The 19477-nt window shown below is 46.4% G+C and overlaps 1 protein-coding gene across 4 annotated transcripts in view; it reads right to left on the bottom strand.

Annotated features, from left to right (window-relative positions):
• Window positions 1–2159: 2159 nt before the first annotated feature.
• The window catches only part of SPECC1 (sperm antigen with calponin homology and coiled-coil domains 1), a 281456-nt gene continuing 264138 nt past the window's right edge, over window positions 2160–19477 (bottom strand). For all 4 annotated transcript variants that reach the window (XM_044249204.1, XM_044249203.1, XM_044249205.1 and 1 more), the window contains 2 exons: window positions 15460–15519; window positions 2160–5415 (listed from right to left, as the gene is read on the bottom strand). In XM_044249204.1, the coding sequence (XP_044105139.1) occupies window positions 5326–5415; window positions 15460–15519 (150 nt within the window). In that variant the 3' untranslated portion in view covers window positions 2160–5325. The remainder of the gene's footprint in view (window positions 5416–15459; window positions 15520–19477) is intronic.

Consider the following 19477-nt stretch of genomic DNA (forward strand, 5'->3'; position numbering starts at 1 on the left):
GAGGTTCACAGGAACTGAGCCTGTCGAAGGGAATGACACCCGTCTTGTGCCTCACACTTGCTCTGGGCCACACGGTCACTTGCTGGAATTGCAGGTGGCAAGAGTCACACTTTTTTTTTTTTAACCTTACCTCCCCACCACACCTCCCCGGCCAGACATGTTAGACTTTGCGGGAGTTATACGTAAGTGTGACATGCCTCTCCAGGATGGAGTGTGGCTCCTTCTTCCTCAGCCATGAGCATCCTTGTGGCTGGGATGGCCTGCCTAGGACTATTACTGGCAACGGGTCCCTGAGGCCCGAGGAGGTCTGAGACTCTGCTTTGGTCCTGCCCTTGATGTGTCCTCTCAGGCAAGGTTCCTTCTCTGGCTAGATATGTCTTCTAGGATAAGGCTTTTCAAAAGGTGGCCACGCCTTGTGAAGTCAGGTGCAGTGGTACAGGGCCGCTGTGTGGCTAACTTTTCCCATGTTCCCTCTCTGTTTTGCTCTGTTTTTCTGATACAAGGGTAATGGCACAAGGAGTGGTATAAACAGTAACCCACTCGGACAAGTGGGAACGGCCACGTGGCTCTGCGGCCAGCCCTGTGAAATGTCCAGGCCAGATCCTTTTATGGCATATTTTTTATAATCTAGAACGACCTCACTGGGATCTTGGTAGGGCAGGTGGGTTAAATGAGACTGCATTCATTTGAGAAGCTGGGGAGGCTAGATTCTGCTTGGAAACGCATTGTCAGTCACGAACACGACGCTAGCAAAGAAGGGAAAACGATGAAGGTCTTCGATCGGGTTTCAAGTTTCTCCCCAGGGTCTTTCCATTTGTAGTTCTGGGATTTTTACCATCACGTTGGAAAATGCTGGAAAGGACTGTTCGTGAGACCAGGCTTAGCACTAAAACCCAGCTGGGTGCCGAGGTGTCTAGCCCCCAGAGCTCAAGGAGGAATTCCAAACTGAGGGGGAGAGTTCGTGGTAGCTGGAGTTTCCACCAATGAATCAATGAATCAAATGACTTTCCCTGTAGTAATTACCCAAGAGGCTAATGTGTCATGAGCAAATAATGATGTGTCTCAGCCTTCAGGGAGCTGAGTCAAGGGGGACAGAGTGACAGCAGAAGCATTGGAAGTAGAGAAGGGGGCCGCTGTGTGAGGCCCGATCCCAGTCTCCATGGCTGCAGAGAACCACCGGCCACGACTGTGGGGCAGCAGAGGTCACTGTGTCAGGCAGCATGGAGCCTCTTGCCTCATACCTGACTCGACACACACATGGGCTGTGTCAATGCACAGGACATGAGTTTCGGGGGCTGTGCTTCCTTCAGAGGGGTCCAGGCTCACAACCTGGAACCCTTCTGGTGGGCCCCAAACTCTGGGAGGGATCAGTTTGCAAGTGCTGAGATGCTGGCCATCGAATGCCTGTGTGTGTGCTCATATGTGCATGCGTGCACACATATGCATGTGTGTAGTGTGCAGACTGAGTCACTGAAGGCGGCTGCCGGTAATCAGCTGTTGGACCTGGTACCTTCTCCCATCCCCTGAGAGCCCACGGAGGAAAATGAGTCGTGGCTGCCGTTCTGGCTCCGGGCATGGTAAGCCCTTATCAGAGCCTGCTATTCTCAGAAGATGGGAGACAAAGGCCAGGGACGGTGGAACTTCCTCTGGAGAAGGGAGAAGTGAAGATTCTTGGGTGGGTGGGCAGCCTCCCTTCTCCTCTCTGGTGGGTGGCGCTGGCCACCTAAGACACCAGAGAACGGTGGCCTCCCACGATGCCATGGGCACACATAGTGCTCCTGGGTCTGAACGTATCAGGCGTCCCAAGTCTGTTCAGGTTCATATGAACTCTGCCTCCTTGATCTTGGTGCCATCCACGCCTGCAATTTCCAGGCCCAGCCCGGGTTCACCTGCACACTCTGCAGAGCCCTGTGTCGGCCAGGAATGGTCACTTACCCAAGTGACCACAGTCCCAGCAAAAAGGGCTGCAAATGCGAGGAGGCAGAAAAGCCATTGGGACCCCAGTCCTTTCCAGAAACTTCTAGTAACGCCAGCAAGAGCAGCTCAGTGGGGACCACGGCCCAACAAGGGATCAGAAAAGAAGGTGCTAATTGGAATGGAGGCGTAGGCATTTTGACAAAAGAGGAATAGTCAATGTCACTGGGAAAAATTCACAATCAGACCGAAACAAAATATATTTATTAGAAATATGACACAGTCATACATCATAGGTGTCCATGTTAATAGTTAAATACATCCGTGTTGGCATGTCATGTCCTGACGATGCTGGGCGTGCTCTTTGCAGAAATGAGGCAACATTCAACCAACATAGTTAAAACTAGGGAGCTACAGAGGATGTTCCAGACTTAGCCAAAGTCAACCTGGGTCAAGAAAAGTGAAACCCCCAGGGAGCTTGGGCAAAGGGGTTATTAAAAATATTTTTTAAAAAGGCAGCTAGGCTCTATGTCCCTTACTGCACGTCCTCGGGGGCTCATCTCAAAATGGCAGGTGAGCTTGGGAGTTGGAGGAGCTCCAGCAGGATCTGGCAAATGGGTGTGCCAAGAAGGGCCTGGGTCCTCTCCCTCCACAGGCCAGTGAGTCGCCTGCCTTCCCCCGCAATGGGGAAGTGGAAGGGGGAGCTTCAGAGAAGCGGGGGTCCTCTGAGGGAGGAGAACCCCGCAGCTATCTGTCACCGCCAGATGCTAATCGCTTTGGGATGCTTCCGATGGTCTCGACAAAAGCTACAGACAACAGCTGAATGAAGAACAAAAACCAGCGACTAACCTCATTTCTGAAGTGAGAAGGGAATAGGACGAGAGAAGTGGGCATTTGCCAGGTTCCTCAGAATGCGAGCCCAAGGGAGCAGAGCTCCCGTCCTTGGAAGATCTCACAGTGACACGAGAACCATGGATGTCTCTCTAGGTCTTTAAAAGAACTCCACGCTTCTGGGTCTTGCGTTTTGCATCTGTCTTTTCTAGAAGAACAGTTTTAAAAGGGAATTGCAGAACCACATCACTTTGAGTGACTCCCGGCTGAAGAAAGACAAGAACAAAAGTGGCTACGACAGGCCTCAGGACAGAAAACCGGAAACGGTACAATGGGCTGACAGGACCCTGTTTTCTGTTGAGCCAATTTCCACATTCACCTTGCGCTCCCAGTGCTCCAGCTAAAAACACATCTAAAAACCCCATCCAGTGGCCCAGCCCCCCCAGATCCCCCAAATGCCGGAAGGCCTGGTCCCCCAGCCCAGCCATCTTCTGTCCCTTTCCCGGGACTGCAGGGCCAGATCGGCCCCCGACACCACTTGTGTTTCTGTGAGCAGGACACATGCTTCCCCTTCCAGAAGCATGCCCCCCGCAAAGAAAATGGTAGTCAAGGAGATTCTTTGAGTTATAAAAATAAATCGCACACAGCCTTTATTTTATACATTTCTTTTGTTCTTTTTCCCCTAAAGGGAGCAGGCTCCAGCACAGGGCGAGGGGAAAGGGGACCATCACCGCTGCGTAGCCAGTGCTTGGCCCAGAGCGGGATCATCTGACTCATTCACAGCAATCACAAAGCCAGAGCGCCAAGAGCTCTGAACACCACCTCCAGGTATCCCAAGCACTTCCAGGGCCTCTCCTCTCCCACATCAGCCCTGCCATAATCCCAGATCAAACACAGCCACTCCTCCGGATGGTACCTCCCCCTGGAGAGCAGGGCAGAAGCTGGGGGGTGATGAAAACACATAGTGAGGTCAACAAAAGCCAGATGCCTGAAGCAACACAAGCAGCACCTTCCATTTGGGTGTGCCCATCAGGAAAGAGTAAACTAAATTTGTTCTTCCGACTCCCAAGTGGAAACAAAGGAGCCACTGCCGGGTGCGGGGTGGTGGTGGTGTCACCTTTCCCAAACTGCCCAACAGCAACCTGTGCTCACCGCCCCGCGCTGGGGAGCGAGATCAAAGATGGTCTCTCCTCTCCGGGGGCGGCCCAGGGAGGGGTGCGTTGTGAACCGGCTCCCCGGAGACGTTCTGACCTTGGGCCACGGAGAAGCGGGTCAGTAACCCTCCCCGAGGAGGGCCGGACCCTGCGCAGAGCTGGAGGTGGTCCGGAGGGAGGGGCTGAGCCACGCCTCTTCCACGCCTGCCGTCAGCGACGCCCTTTGTGGGAGAGGCGCCCGCCATCAGCAGGTGGTGGGCCCGGGTGTGTCACCTGACTGCCGCAGGGGACCCGCATCCTCACCCGTTAGGTCATGCGCATCGCGTGCCCAACAAGAACACCTGTCCAGGGCGCTCCCCTCGCTCCCACCCCCCCCGCAGTTAGCTCTGCTGCCTCTAAGGGCGACAGCAGGCGCCCAGACCTGGAGCCATCTCTGCCCACCCCGCAGGGATTGCTTCGGTCCTGCCTCCCCAAGGGCCCGATGAGGCAGTAAAACCAGGCGCGGAGCTGAAATAGCGTTTACCTTTGTCCTCTGCCCGGTATTCCCAGACATACACAGCTCTTGGGGCTGCGCGTGCAAACACACGAAGACCTGGGTGGGCACCGGGGACCAAAGTGTGTGTGAGAACGGGAATGGGGATTAAGTTGGGGGGCGACTACGATGACACACAAAGGGAGGGAGTGACAGTGGCTGACATCTCCCTTTCAGTGGGGGGGGGGGGAAGGGGGCATTCTGAGCGTGAGCGCGTGCAAGCACAGAGACGCACACTTGTCTGCAAGCCACCCCGAGGGAACACGGCAGCCAGCCACCCAGGGGCTGCCTGGGATTCTCACACCTCCGCTCCTCCATCCACAGATTCCCATAGGTGACAGCAAGATCTAAGAAGCGTGATCAAGTTCTAGGTGTCACAACTGTTGTCGAGCACACAAGCACATTCCCCAAGAATGGCAGGGCTCCTGTGTTGCCAGGGGGCGTGAGAGCGAAGGTTGGTCTTTTCGCATTTTGTTGGGTGTTTTCTTACTTGACGGGGTGGGTGGTGGCGAGGGCAGAGTTTTTCTGAAGGCAGGAGCCTGGGTTTTCAGAAAAAAGATGACTACTTTGGAAGTGCTGTTGGTGGTAGAGCTCGGCCGCTCACCGGTGAAGTTGCTCCGTGTGACTGGAGATGGCCCACCCAGTTCTGTGGATGGAGCCCAGGCTGGGAGGAGGAAGGCCGAGGGGGAGCAGAGCTTCCCTGGCCCACGCTCCAAATGCATCTGGACTTAAAAGTGGGGGCGTGGTGAGATCCAGTTCAGTTTCTGGTTTGTGCGCTGGGCCCCCGGATGGAGTGCGGCAGGCAGTGGATGTAGCGGGGCCGGTGGAAAGTGACCAGGTGCTTGGAGGACCAGCTGCTGGCCAGGGGGCCGGCTGCTCTCCGGCCCTCTGGCTCTACGTCTCGAAGTACTTGTAGATCTGGGCCACATACTGCATCACGCTCTGCCAGTCAGGCCGGTCTGTGTACAGCATCTCACTGAGCTCCTGCACGAGAAAAGACGAGGTCACGCTGGGGACACCACAGACCCCCACCCCCTTCCCACAAAGGTGCTCCGATCCAGGTTGGGGTGGGAGCTGCCCAGAAACCCTCCTCCACCTGCTCAGACAGAAAGTGTAGACAATCTTGTTAAATGGGATTAGTTAAAAGAAAAAGTGTTTTATTCCTATTTAATCAGGAGATACGGTCTCTTAAAAAACATTTTTTTTTAAAAAGATTTTATTTGAGAGAGAAAGTGATAATGAGAAAGAGCATGGTAGGGAGGGTCAGTGGGAGAGGGAGAAGCAGGCTCCCTGCTGAGTGGGGAGTCCAATGTGGTACTTGATCCCAGGACTCTGGGATCATGACCTAATCTGAAGGCAGGCGCTTAACTGACTGAGCCACCCACGGCCCTGGGATACTGTCCCATTTAAAAAACATTAGACATGACTTCCTGCCCCTTTTATCTTAATAACATGGCAGCATTAAGAAAAGTTCTGTAAAGAGTAAGTCATCCATAACTCCATTATCGTATTATACTGGAATGTACACCTATGTTTTCCTGCTTCCATCACGTGGACGTACTATTGTGTGCTCTGTGCTTTTATTATTTTTTGGGGGGGGGTGGTGGGAGGGGTAAAGGGAGAGGGAGAATCTCAAGCAGGTTTCATGCCCACCATGGAGCCCAATGCAGGGCTGGATCTCGGCATCCTGAGATCATGACCTGAGCTGAAATCAAAAGTTGGACGCTCAACCAATGGAGTCTCCCCCCACCCCCAGAGTCCCTCTGTGTTTTTCTGCCTAACGTTTTCCACATACAATTGCACAGGCTGCTGTGCTGCATTGCTGGTGGTCCTAGTAGTCGAGGGGCATAGTCCAGGGACAGCTGTCCCACAACCAACAGGACATCTAACGTGATGTGTCATCTGTGTTCACTTCCTCACGTTACAGAATTTGCATTACGCATATTTGTGGGGCATTCTTGAACTCAAGGCTTGAGATGAATGCCCACGAATGGGATCAACACAAGAGCCTTGAACCAATTGAACCTGCAAGTGCTGTCTTCTAAGAATTAAGTGTTAGATCCATTTGTTGTTGTCGTTGTTCTTTGTTCTTTCTCCCTTAGTTTTGCAGGTGATCAGCAAGCAGACAGTCAAATGTTCCTGAAATGTCTGCCACTCTGCATATGAAATAATTCATTTTGCAGTTGAATTTGGATTCTTTTGTGGTCATGAGAGAACAGTAGGAAAGGACTCTGATATAAATCCAGGAGCAGGGATGTGGTGGGAAAGCAAGCCTGAACTTATTTAACACATATGTTCTTGGGTGGTGACAGAAATGAGACCTGTCACTGGCCACTTATTTTGTTTCTATGACACCTAAATATATTTTACGACTTTTGCTTCTTGGTTGTGCTAAAACATGACCAGCCTGCTACTGACAAGGATGTGTCTTCCATCTCAGAGAGGACACAGGAGTCTGGTCAATATTCACAGCTCTGCTCAGACTATCTCCTCATATGCCTGAACCTGACAATAACAACATTAAAACCATTTTGGTATATTATTAACATCACATTCAAACATGTTTAAAGATACACTGTAGCACATTTCAAGAGAAGGGAGAGGCTGCTGCCTGACCCAAAATTTGAGGATGCATGACATTTATTTGAATCAGGAGCTGAAAACCTTTCAAGATAAAAAGCACCAGGCCCCGATGGTTTCATTGGCAAATTCTGCCAAATGCTCAAGGAAGAAATAATACCAGTTCTACTCATTCTTTTCCAGGAAACAGAAGAGAGGCACATTTCCTCACTCATTCTGTGAAGCCAGCATTGCCCTAATACCAAACCAGATAGAAATGGGACATGAGAAAGCTACCCACACAGACACAGTAAATACTAGCAAACTGAATCATGATCAAGTGGGGCTCACATCAGGAATGCAAGACAGGTTTAATATCCATCAATGTTATTCACATGATCAGACCTAATAAGAAAAATCATATGACTGTATCAACAGATGCAGAAAAAGCATTTACACATGTACCATGAAGTATTTGTGGGTTTGGTTCCAGACCACCACAATACAGCAAACACAGCATAAACAAGTCAAATGAATTTTTGAGTTTCCAGCACACAGAAGTTATGTTTAACATTATACTGTAGCTTAATATGTGTGCAACAGCATCTAAAAAAATGCAACAATGTACATAGGTCTCTCACACAATGCAAGTTTGAACCCTGTGGATGTACTTACGTGTGGATTTTTTGATAACTACACTATGGTACTGTCAGTGGATTTTCTTTTATGATTTTCTCAAAAACACATTTTTCGTCTACCTCACTTTAAGAATATAGTATGTAAAATACAAAACGTATAAAATATCTGTTAATTGATTGTTTATATTATCAGTATAGCTTCTGCTCAACAGGAGGATATTAGCAAAGTTTCTGGGGAGCCAAAAGTTATACAGAGATTTTCGACAGCATGGGGGTGTTGATGCTCCCAATTTTTGTGCTGTTCAAGGGTCAACTGCACATTCTCTAATTAAAAAATATGAGAGACTATGGACTCTGAAAAACAAACTGAGGATTTTGAAGGGGCGGGGGTGGGAGGTTGGGGTACCAGGTGGTGGGTATTAGAGAGGGCACGGATTGCATGGAGCACTGGATGTGGTGCAAAAACAATGAATACTGTTACGCTGGAAAGAAATAAAAAAATATTTTATTGCTAAAAAAATGCTAACCATCATCTAAGCTTTCAGCAAGGTGTAATCACTGATGACTGATTACCATCACAAACATAATAATGGTAAATTAATTTTAAACAATAACTTCAAGAATTACTAAAATGTGATATGGAGACACAAAGGAGCACATACTGTTGGCAAAATGGAGGTGACAGACTTGGTTGATGCAGGATTGCCACAAACTTTCAGTTTGTAAAAAAAAAAAAACAAAACACCACCACCACAACAACAAAAAACCCGTTTGTAAAAAAACAAAACAAAACCGTTTGTACCCATGAAACTCAATATAGTGAAATATAAATGAGGTATGGCTGTTTACAAAATTCAACCACTGTTTATGATAAAAACTACTCAAAACCTAGAAAAATAGAGGGGTATTTCTTTTACCTAATAAAAGATACACACAGGGCGCCTGGGTGGCTCAGTGGGTTAAGCCGCTGCCTTCGGCTCGGGTCATGATCTCAGGGTCCTGGGATCGAGTCCCGCATCGGGCTCTCTGCTCGGCAGGGAGCCTGCTTCCTCCTCTCTCTCTGCCTGCCTCTCTGCCTACTTGTGATCTCTCTCTGTCAAATAAATAAATAAAATCTTTAAAAAAAAAATGATACACACAAAACCCAAAAGTTGACCTCATACTTAATGGAGAGAGGCTGAGCACTTTCCCACTAAGATCAGGAGAAAAGAACAAGGCAAGGATGTCTTCTCTCACCTTTCCTACTCAACACTATACCAGAAGTTCTAGCTAAGGGCGCCTGGGTGGCTCAGTGGGTTAAGTTGCTGCCTTCTGCTCAGGTCATGATCTCAGGGTCCTGGGATTGAGCCCCGCATCGGGCTCTCTGCTCAGGAGGGAGCCTGCTTCCCTCTCTCTCTCTCTGCCTGCCTCTCTGTCTACTGTGATCTCTCTGTGTCAAATAAATAAATAAATAAAATCTTAAAAAAAAAAAAAAAGTCCTAGCTAATGCAATAAGGCACGAAAAAGAAACAAAAGCAGGCGCCTGGGTGGCTCAGTTGGTTGAATGATTGCCTTCATCTCAGGGCATGATCCTAGAGTCCCCGGACTGAGTCCCGCATTGGGCTCTCTGCTCAGAGGGGGTCTGCTTCTCCCTCTGACCTCCCCTCTCATGCTCTCTCAACTAAATAAAATCTTAAGAAAAAAAAAAAAAGAAACAAAAGGCATACAGATTGGAAGAGCAGGACTAAACCTGTTTTTGTTTGCAGATGACATGACTGTCTATGTAAAACACTCCAGAGTTTACCAAAAAACCCACTGGAACTAATATGCAAGTTTAGCAAGATCTCAGTCAATACTTTCCTATTATAATACCATTAATGGACAATTGAAATGTGAAACCAAGCCAAACCATATAAATGGCATTAAATTTTAAAAAAGGATATATATGCACTATATCAATGATATATATAAATAAGAAAACTTGTTTGTAAAACACTATATGCAGAAAACCATAAAGCACTGATGGAAGAAATCAAGAAGCTCTAAATAAATGGAGATTATTGTACGTTCACGGATCGGAAGACAGATTATTGACAAAATGTCAATTATTTCCAATCTGGTCTATAGATACAAAACAATCCCAATCAAAATCCCAGCAAGCTGGGCTTTTTTGGGGGGGAAGGGGAAGGAGGTAGGTATTGACAAACTAATTCTAAAATTTATAAAGCAAAGGTACAATCAAAAAAATTCCAAAAAGAATAAAGTTGGAAGACTTGATTTCACGATCTATTAAGTTATATGAATCAGGGCAGTGTGGTATTAACCAAGTGGCAGACACTTGGATCATGTTATATCTATTTTATCACAGTAAGAATCATTGAAAAAAAAATAAGGCTTCTTGCCCTTGGGAGCTCATGGTCTTGGGGGATGGAGATAAATCCTACAATCAGATAAATCTCAGTATAACACCACACGGGCTATACAGTGCTATCGTGCCTTAAGAGCCCAAAAGGAGGGCATGGCTGTCCTGGATACAGGATCATGGAGGAGGTAAGACGGAGCTCTGGAGAGGGCCTGCCTGCTTGACTCTTGCCTTTGCTAGTCACTAATGTGTGACCTTTTATGGAACCGCACCTGCCTTATTTCCCCCCTGTAAGGAGCATCTGTCAGGTGCAGTGAGTCAACACATGGAAAATGCCCGAGGGTGCCTGGGTGGCTCAGTTGGTGAGGTGTCCGACTCCTAATTTCAGCTCAGGCCATGATCTCAGCATTCTGAGACCGAGCCCTGCATTGGGCCCTGCACTCAGTGGGGAGCCTGCTTCTCTCTCTCTCTCCCTCTCTCTTGGAATTCCCCTCCCCCTGCTCACGTGTTCTCTCTCTAAATCAATCAACAAATAAAATCTTACAACAAAAGAACATGCCTGGGGCATAGTAAACACGAACAAATATTTTTTATACTATTAAATCAACTCTAAGTACCCTTCATAAAATCTGTACTGCAGGGCAGGCTGAGTTATGCCTAAGGAATCATTCTGATACCCTCCTAAAATCCTGAGTGGTAAAGACCTCCCCGTTCTGATCTCTGTGTGTACTGGCTGTCCGAGTGGCTTACTCAACAGGCAACACCCTCCCAGTCTACGGACTCAGCATGAGGGCCTTCCCTTCTCCAGGATACAGACACATCAACCCTTAGGGGACATGCACGCATGCTGGCTGTCCTTCCAGCAATGGCCACGAGGCCACCTGTCCTCTCAACTCTTCAGTGAGGAGTTGCTCACCCTTGTCATATGGTCGGCTAAACCTCACTGTCACACTGTGGCTGAGAAGGAATGTGTTCTAAAATTGGGAGAACGCTTTCATTAAAAAAAAAAAAAAAAAATCTCATCTTTGCTAATATGCTATCCCCAGAAACCTGTATTTACTTGGATCTACACCTGTGAGTGATTCCCCGCCCCCCCCCCCCGCCCCGCCTCACTGATCTTACAAGAGATCTTGACCAAAGACCTGGGGTTATGACTGCTGCCAATCCTGACTGTGTATATTTTGGAAGTATCATGTGTAATTAAGAACTGTTTTTCAATCTACGTCAAGATACTGCAAAGCAAATTTCATAATGTGGGAAGCTTCTGTTTTGTTGATGGCACAAACTGGTTAAAATGCTCACAAACAACCCTAAATGCTTCTTAGATTAATTATTATGCTTGTCAGTATCTCCTCACAGACATCTGTAAAAATGAAACTGCCGGTTCCAACAATTAGTTCAACAAGATGATCTCATTCCTAGCCTGCACTAACTCCTGCCTTATGTCAGATACAAAGTAGGGAAAAGATGTCAACTTAAAAAAGAAGCAAATGTCAGCTGTAACACTACAAAGAAAACCATATTCTGTGTGTACTATCATCTAACAAATTCTCGTTTTCTTCTTGGATTCCTTACGTTAATTATCTGTTGCTCGGATGCCTGGGTGGCTCAGTCGGTTAAGCGTCTGTCTGCCTTTGGGGCTTGGGTCATGATCCCATGATCCCAAGGTCCTGGGATCAAGTCCTGCATCTGGCTCTCTGCTCAGCAGGGGAGCCTGCTTCTCCCTCCGCCTCTGCCTGCCGCTTTCTCCCTGTTTGGGCGTGCTCTCTCTCTAGCATATAAATAAACAAAATCTTTAATATAAATAATCAGCTGTTGTTACTTGTTAGCTGTTCAGCATTTCAGAAGGTAAATCGGGTCCCTTTTGCTTCATCTTGGCCAGACATATATGTCACCTCTAGCCTCTTATTTACATGATAGGGACATCTGGTTCTTAAAAAAGTTTCACAGATCTTAGTCTTACTGGGATTTTCTCATCTACATGATTACATTTTTTAATTAATTAATTTTAAAAGATTTTATTTATTTATTTCACAGAGATCACAAGTAGGCAGAGAGGCAGGTGGGGGAGTGGGGAAGCAGGCTCCCCACTGGAGCAGAGAGCCTGATGCAGGGCTCAATCCCAGGACCCGGGGATCAGGACCTGAGCTGAAGGCAGAGCCCAACCCACTGAGCCAGCCAGGCACCCCTGAATTCAATTTAATTAATGGGTATGGTTCTTTTTCATTTTGAGTGAGTTTTGGAGAAATATTTACATTTAGTATTTGAAGAAAGAATATACTTGCATTTCTTTAGAAAACTGTTCTGGTTTAAACATACTGGTTTAAACATTCTGGCTTAAAACATACTGGTTTACCGCTGTTCATAGTACTGATGTTTCTAGAATGGCTGTACTTTTGCTTTTTCATTCCTCAGATGCCCTACGTCCACTGAGGATGACAGACCCAAGTCTCAATGTGACTTTGCTTGGATTTTCCCCATCACTGATGAGACTGTACATCTGAAATGTTTATGAACCGCTCATGGTTTGCGTATTCTAGCCTTTGATAAATTTCTACTAAGTTGTCTTTTTACTACTGGTTAGTAGAAATTATTTATAGATTTTCTGTCTTCACTTTCTTTCCAGTTCTGTTATGATGTTTGAGGTTCATTAAGAATCTATGGTCTTTAATCTTTCTGGAAAAATTTCAGGCACCATTTCTTCAAATAGTCTCTCTCCCTTTCTTTCTTCCCTCTTCTGGAATTCCCACTGGCCATGGGGCTTAGAAATTGTCTTGATTTTATCTTCCATGCTCTTAAGCTTTGCAACAGACACTATTGGTTAATCTAATAGTCATGCCCAACCTCTCTATCCCTTGTAGGCTTCCCACTAAAGAGAAAGAATATAAATTGCTTACTTTCTCAAATTCCCTTGCAGCTGGGGTGGCCATGTAACAGAGTACTGCCAATTACCCGAGGGACTCTGGGAAGGCTTCTGATTTCCTTATCAAAGGGGAAAGCTATGAAGAACTTGTTCTATCCATTCCCTCTCCTTCCTGCCCTGCAGATGGGAGTGAAGTCTGGAGCTTGGCAGCCATGTTCAACCACAGAGGACATGGGGACAAAGAGCCAACAGATTAAAGATGGTGGAATGTTAACAAGACATACTCTGGGGTCCTTGATTACACTATTGAGCAGTGAACCAATCCTGAAACTACTTCTGGACTTCTCATTAAAAAATAAAATGAAAAGCTTTATGGTTTAAGCAACTGTTAGTTGGATTTTCCATTTCTTGAATTTGTCTTTTTTTTTTTTTAAGATTTTATTTATTTATTTATTTGTCAGAGAGAGAGGCATGAGCGAGAGTGAGCACAGGCAGACAGAGAGGCAGACAGAGTCAGAGGGAGAAGCAGGCTCCCTGCGGAGCAAGGAGCCCGATATGGGACTCGATCCCAGGACGCTGGCATCATGACCTGAGCCGAAGGAAGCTGCTCAACCAACTGAGCCACCCAGGCTTCCCGAATTTGTCTTTTTAAAAAAGATTTTGTTTATTTTTTGAGAGAGAGAGAGAGAGAGAACACACATGTGCATGAGTGTGTGTGCAGGAATAAGGGCAGAAGGGATTTCATGACCCTGAGATCATGACCTGATCAAAATCAAGAGCTGAATGCTTAATAGACTGAGCCAACCAGACAACCCCCACCCCTTGCCCCCATTTCTTGAATTTGAATACATACTAATACAAGTCCTCTATTATATGTTTCACTTAAAAAATACTTTATTTATTTATTTGACAGAGAGAGACACAGTGAGAGAGGGGGAACAGAAGCAGAGGGAGTGAGAGAGGGAGAAGCAGGCCTCCTGCTGAGCAGAGAGCTTGATGTGGGGCTCGATGCTGGCACCCCAGGATCATGACCCGAGTCAAAGGTGGACACTTGATGATTAAGTCACCCAGATACCCCTATTTTCCACTTAAAAAAAATTTTTTTTTAAAGATTTTATTTATTTATTTGACACACAGAGAGAGATCACATCTAGGCAGAGAGGCAGGCAGAGAAAGAGGGAAGCAGGCTCTCTGCTGAGCACAGAACCCAATGTGGGGCTCGATTCCAGGACCCTGAGATCATGATCTGAGCCGAAGGCAGAGGCTTAACCCACCCAGGTGCCCCTATTTTCCACTTTTTAAATGTCTGTTTCATGTTCTGGATAATCTCCTTAGCTCTATTTTCCAGCTCAGTAGATCCCTCTTCTGCTGTATCTAATCAGGTTTTCAATCCAACTGGGGCTTTTTTAATTTCTAATTTTTATTTCTAGATGTTTCATTTGATTCTTTTTACAAATCTTTTTTTTTCCTTAACATTACCACAGTCCTTTATGATTTTTATTCCCTCTTTTACCTCCTTAGTATGTTTAAACATAGTCTTTTACAGTCTCTTTCTTATTATTTTATTTTCTCACATTCTGGTAGATGATCTTCTTGTCTGGTCTAGCTGCTGACTAGCACAACTAGATCATTTTCTTGACTGTTTTGTAATTTTGGATTGTGAATGTATTTTCAGTGGCTATTGTACCACTAGCCCAGAAGCTTTGTGCCTCAGCTAGTATAAGTTAGGGGCTTCTTGGAGCACAGAAATAAATTTGAACTCCAAACCTCATGTGGCCCAGTTTTCTTTTCTTGCAGATTTTCCTTTTTCTGGACACACACACACACATACACACAAAACTAAGGTGGAAACCAAGCTTCCTTATCATTTCCCTTGACTGGCAGGTAGAGGTTTTTTAATTCCACCTTCACTAAGAAGAACGTAATTTTGTGACCCTGGGTTTTATGTAAGGGTCTCAGTACTAATGTTCTGTTTATGGGAATTCAGCGCCTTGTCTCTTGTTCCTGTGTGGACATTAAATAAAAGCTATACCCATTAGGTAGGTACCCATTTTATTATGAGTCCTCTACCAGCACTCCCAGACCTACTTCTGAGGCTTGCCACAGTCTTAGTTTATGCTTCGTGGCTCTGGTTTCCACTTCTCTTTGAATTTCTGACATCTGGCCACTTCCCATTCTTTCTTCAGACCGCAGCTATGGGCTGATATTTTTATAATTACATTTTATCCAGATTTCTAGGTGGCTCGAACAACAGGGCTTTAATAATTCATCCCACTGTGCTTCTAGAAATGAAATTTATCCACAATGAAATCTTCAAAAAAACCCTAAATCATGTGTGGTTAGACTAAACTGAATTTAAATTTTTTTTTAAGTAGGGTCCACACCCAGTGCAACCAAGGGCTTGAATTCACGTGAGACAGAGACCCGAGCTGAGATCAAGAGTCAGATGCTGAACGGACTGAGCCACCCAGATGCCCCATGAATATTTTTATATTAGGGATCACGAGTAACAGATCTTTAGCAAAGGGATTTTAATGTTCTGTAAGAAACTGTTTAGTAGATGGCATAAAGTTCTTTCTCCTACAGGTAGAACAAAGTTTCACAAGAATATAAAATAGGATACTTACCAGGCTGGGTTTGATGCCTACACTTTCGGCTGCTTCAAATGCCAAAAGGAGATTCTTTTTCTAGATTAAGAGGATAAAGACTGGAATTATCAACTAAAAATACACAGCTTTTGAGAAAATAAAAATAAATATAAAAACATATAGCTTTTGCCAGGAAAGAACACCACATGACACTCCCACATAGATGATCTACGATTATAAAATGCTTAGATTCTTTTTTAAAAAGATTTTATTTATTTATTTGACAGACAGAGATCACAAGGAGGCAGAGAGACAGGCAGAGAGAGAGGAGGAAGCAGGCTCCCTGCTGAGAAGAGAGCCCGATTCGGGGCTCGATCCCAGGACTCTGGGATCATGACCTGAGCTGAAGGCAGAGGCTTTAACCCACTGAGCCACCCAGGTGCCCCAAAACACTTAGATTTTTAAGTCAAATATGCAAACAAGTGTTTCAGTCTAAGGAAGAAAATGATTGGCATGTTATAATTAAAATGATATTACCGATTCCTGACTATCAAAGATAAATATTTGTGAGCTATTTTTTACTCTGTCACAACTTATGACATACATATTCTGTTGTGGATCAAGACTTGTTTCATCACGGTGCTGTATACCATTTCCCCCTATTATTCTAAAGGCACGTTCCACAATTAGCTCTGATTCGTAGCTCCTTCCTAAGACACTTTCTGGCTGTTCTGATGTTTCCTCACCTGGATGAACTTAAGAATCACCTAATTATGCCTCCTCCCCTCCATAATTCATTTGAGATTAAAATTTAATTAGATTGGTATATTAAGTTTAATCAAGACAGTCATGTTCCTCTAAGTAATCATGTTTTATGTCCCCCAGTAGAATTCTGTGATTTTACGCATTTGGATTTGATACATAATTTTATCTCTTCGGCCATTTCCCCATGGCCTTCACCCTCTGTCCTTGGGTACACATCTTTTTCCTGAAGGTGGAGGGCTCTGCCTTCATACATACGCAAACTCTCTGCTCTAGGTACCACGTCACAGAGAAACAGAAAAGACAAGGCAGTGCACGTTTTCTCGCAGGCTGTGGTCTACGCCTGGGAAAGCTGCTGATCTGTGGTCATCTCACCCAAGACACCAGCCCTCTTCCTCCAAATTAAGGGAAGTTTATGGGCATGAACTGGAAACCTGTGCGTGTTTCCATAACACTGCTCTCTGTTCTGCTGAGACGGGAGCTCTTAAGTTGCCTCCTGGCTGCCCTTTACTGAGCCCAAACTTGTGGCAGCTGTCTCTTTTGTGTTTATTTCAAGTCCTTTTGGTTAGTGTTGAGGGGAAAGGGGATTTGTAAGCCAGTTTTGTGGCTACCACTATTCCAGAAGTCATGGCGTTTGATAGGCCATGCCAACTTGTTTTCTTTCTTTCCTTTTTTCTTTTGTAAGATTTTATTTATTTATTTGACAGACAGAGATCACAAGTAGGCAGAGAGGCAGGCAGAGAGAGAGGGAAGCAGGCTCTCCACTGAGCAAAGAGCCTGATATGGGGATCAATCCCAGGATCCTGGGATCATGCCCCAAGCTGAAAGGAGAGGCTTTAACCCACTGAGCCACCCAGGCGTCCCTTGTTTTCTTTCTTTTAAATATATTTTTTAGGGACACCTGGGTGGCTCAGTTGATTAAGCAGCTGCCTTCGGCTCAGGTCATGATCCCAGCGTCCTGAGATCGAGTCCCACATCGGGCTCCTTGCTCGGCAGGGAGCCTGCTTCTCCCTCTGCCTCTGCCTGCCATTCTGTCTGCCTGTGCTTACTCTCTCCCCCTTTCTCTCTCTGATAAATAAATAATATCTTAAAAAAATATATTTTTTAAAATATTTGACAGACAGAGATCACAAACAGGCAGAGAGGTAGGGAGAGGGCGGGGTGGGGGGGTGAAACAGGCTCCCTGCTGAGCAGAGAGCCTGATGTGGGGCTTGATCCCAGGACCCTGAGGTCATGACCTGAACCAAATGCAGAGGCTTAAGCCACTGAGTTACCCAGGCGTCCGCCAGAGCACCTGGCGGGCTTAGTTCTTGGAGCATGCAGCTCTCAATCTCAGGGTCGTGAGTTCAAGCCCTGCACTGTACATGGAGCCTTCTTAAGAAAATAAGTAGAACGCTGCACCAATTTTCAATTCCAGCCATAGTGTTTAAGTGTGCATTGACGTACACATTTACCTGTATAGACTATTATGAGCAAGCAATGTTAACTAATTCTTCCATTGCAACAGTCTCAGGCCTCTGCAAGAAGGCGGGGGGCGGGGGGAGAAAGCTGCCACTTATGGGCAGCAGGAGGGAGTGTGCCCAGGATGGAACCTGCAGGCCAGAGCCCTTCCTGCCGCAGGAGAGCGGAAGCCCCCAGTAGAGCTCTCTGCCACTGGCCCCACTAGCAGGACACCTCACCTAAAAGTGACAGCAGAAAGCATCCCAAGTCCAGATTTCTCCTCTCATGTTAAAACTTTGTTTCAGGGGTACCTGGGGGGTGGTGCTCAAACGTTAAACGTCTGCCTTCGGCTTGGGTCATGGTCCCAAGGTGCTGGGATCGAGCCCCGTATTGGGTTCCCAATGCTCAGCAGGAAGCCTGCTTCTCCCTCTCCCACTCCCCCTGCTTGTGTTTTCTCTCTCGCTGTGTCTCTCTCTGTCAAATAAATATAACAAATCTTTAAAAAAAAAAAACAAACTTCTTTTCAGACCCTGACACGAAAACACTCCGTTCTAAGACTTGAATCTGACTAGAAACGTGGAAGTTTCATGGGCTGACAGATAAATCTGCTTTCTGTTGAGAAAAAAGATGCCCAAACCTCCCAATGGCTGTAGCTCCCATCTCTTTCATGTCTTCGAAGACATCCTTATTAGTTTTATCAGAAACTCCCTACTTGACACTGACATCCAATTGACTCGCTTTCATTACTTCCACTGGGGGAGATGGAACAGCTCCTGCTTTCTGAACTTCCTGGGCTGTGTCATTAATCTCACAGACCCACAGTCTTCCGCAATCGGACAGGCGTGGTCCCTGATCACAGCATACTCCATCGGGGGAAGATGTACAACCCTATGGGTAGGGGCCACGGGGCTCTGTACCACCAGGACAACAGGAAGTGAGTTGATGGCGGCGTCTGGCTTTTGTGTGTCTCCAAGTGGGCAGCCGGCTGTGCGGCTGGGGATCACAGACACCCACGGCGAGACAAGGCACTTTCACTAGGAGGCAGTGCTCATGATTCAAAGCGGGAAAAGCCAACATTTTCAGGTTCATTATTTTCCAGCAGATCCAGAGTGATTTGAGGACGAAGAGCCCAGGTGTGTTTTGCACGAGAGCGGACGAACACTGCACACCTTCATGAAGATTCCCGTCATAGAGAGTGTGTGCGGTAGTTTTAGTGAGGTCCTCTGAGTATCCAAATTATTTTACACCCTCTCTTGCCTCAGTTATCTTTTTTTTTTTTTTAAGATTTTATTTATTTACCTGACAGAGATCACAAGTAGGCAGAGAGGCAGGCAGAGAGAGAGAGAGAGGAGGAAGCAGGCTCTCTGTACAGCAGAGCCCAACGTGGGGCTCGATCCCAGGGCCCTGGGATCATGACCTGAGCCAAAGGCAGAGGCTTTAAAACCCACTGAGCCACCCAGGCGCCCCACCTCAGTTATCTTTATACCATCATATGGAAAAGGCAGAGGCTGCAGAGCAAAGAGAAGGGACACGGACGGAGGTCACTGCTGGAAGTGGGCTCTGCGTGTGAGGGGCTCGAAGCACAGGCTGTGTGGACGTCCCCACAGCCCCAGCTTGTCTCCTCCTCTCTGGCTGCTCCACTCCAGTTCCCTTGGCTGGGTCCCTCTCTCCCTTGACAACAAGCAAGAGTCAAGGTTTCTCAGCCTTCTCTCTATGCCTCTGTGATACTGTGATTTATAGCAAGAAATATACATTGGTCTTTGTACACGGTTCCCGGCACAGGGCTCCTAAAACCCTTACCATTTCCCATATAAGAGCCATAGAGGCAACTTTTGTTACAATCTTTGGTTTTCAT

Source organism: Neovison vison, chromosome 5, assembly GCF_020171115.1.
Source record: "Neovison vison isolate M4711 chromosome 5, ASM_NN_V1, whole genome shotgun sequence".
Lineage (NCBI taxonomy): Eukaryota > Metazoa > Chordata > Mammalia > Carnivora > Mustelidae > Neogale > Neogale vison.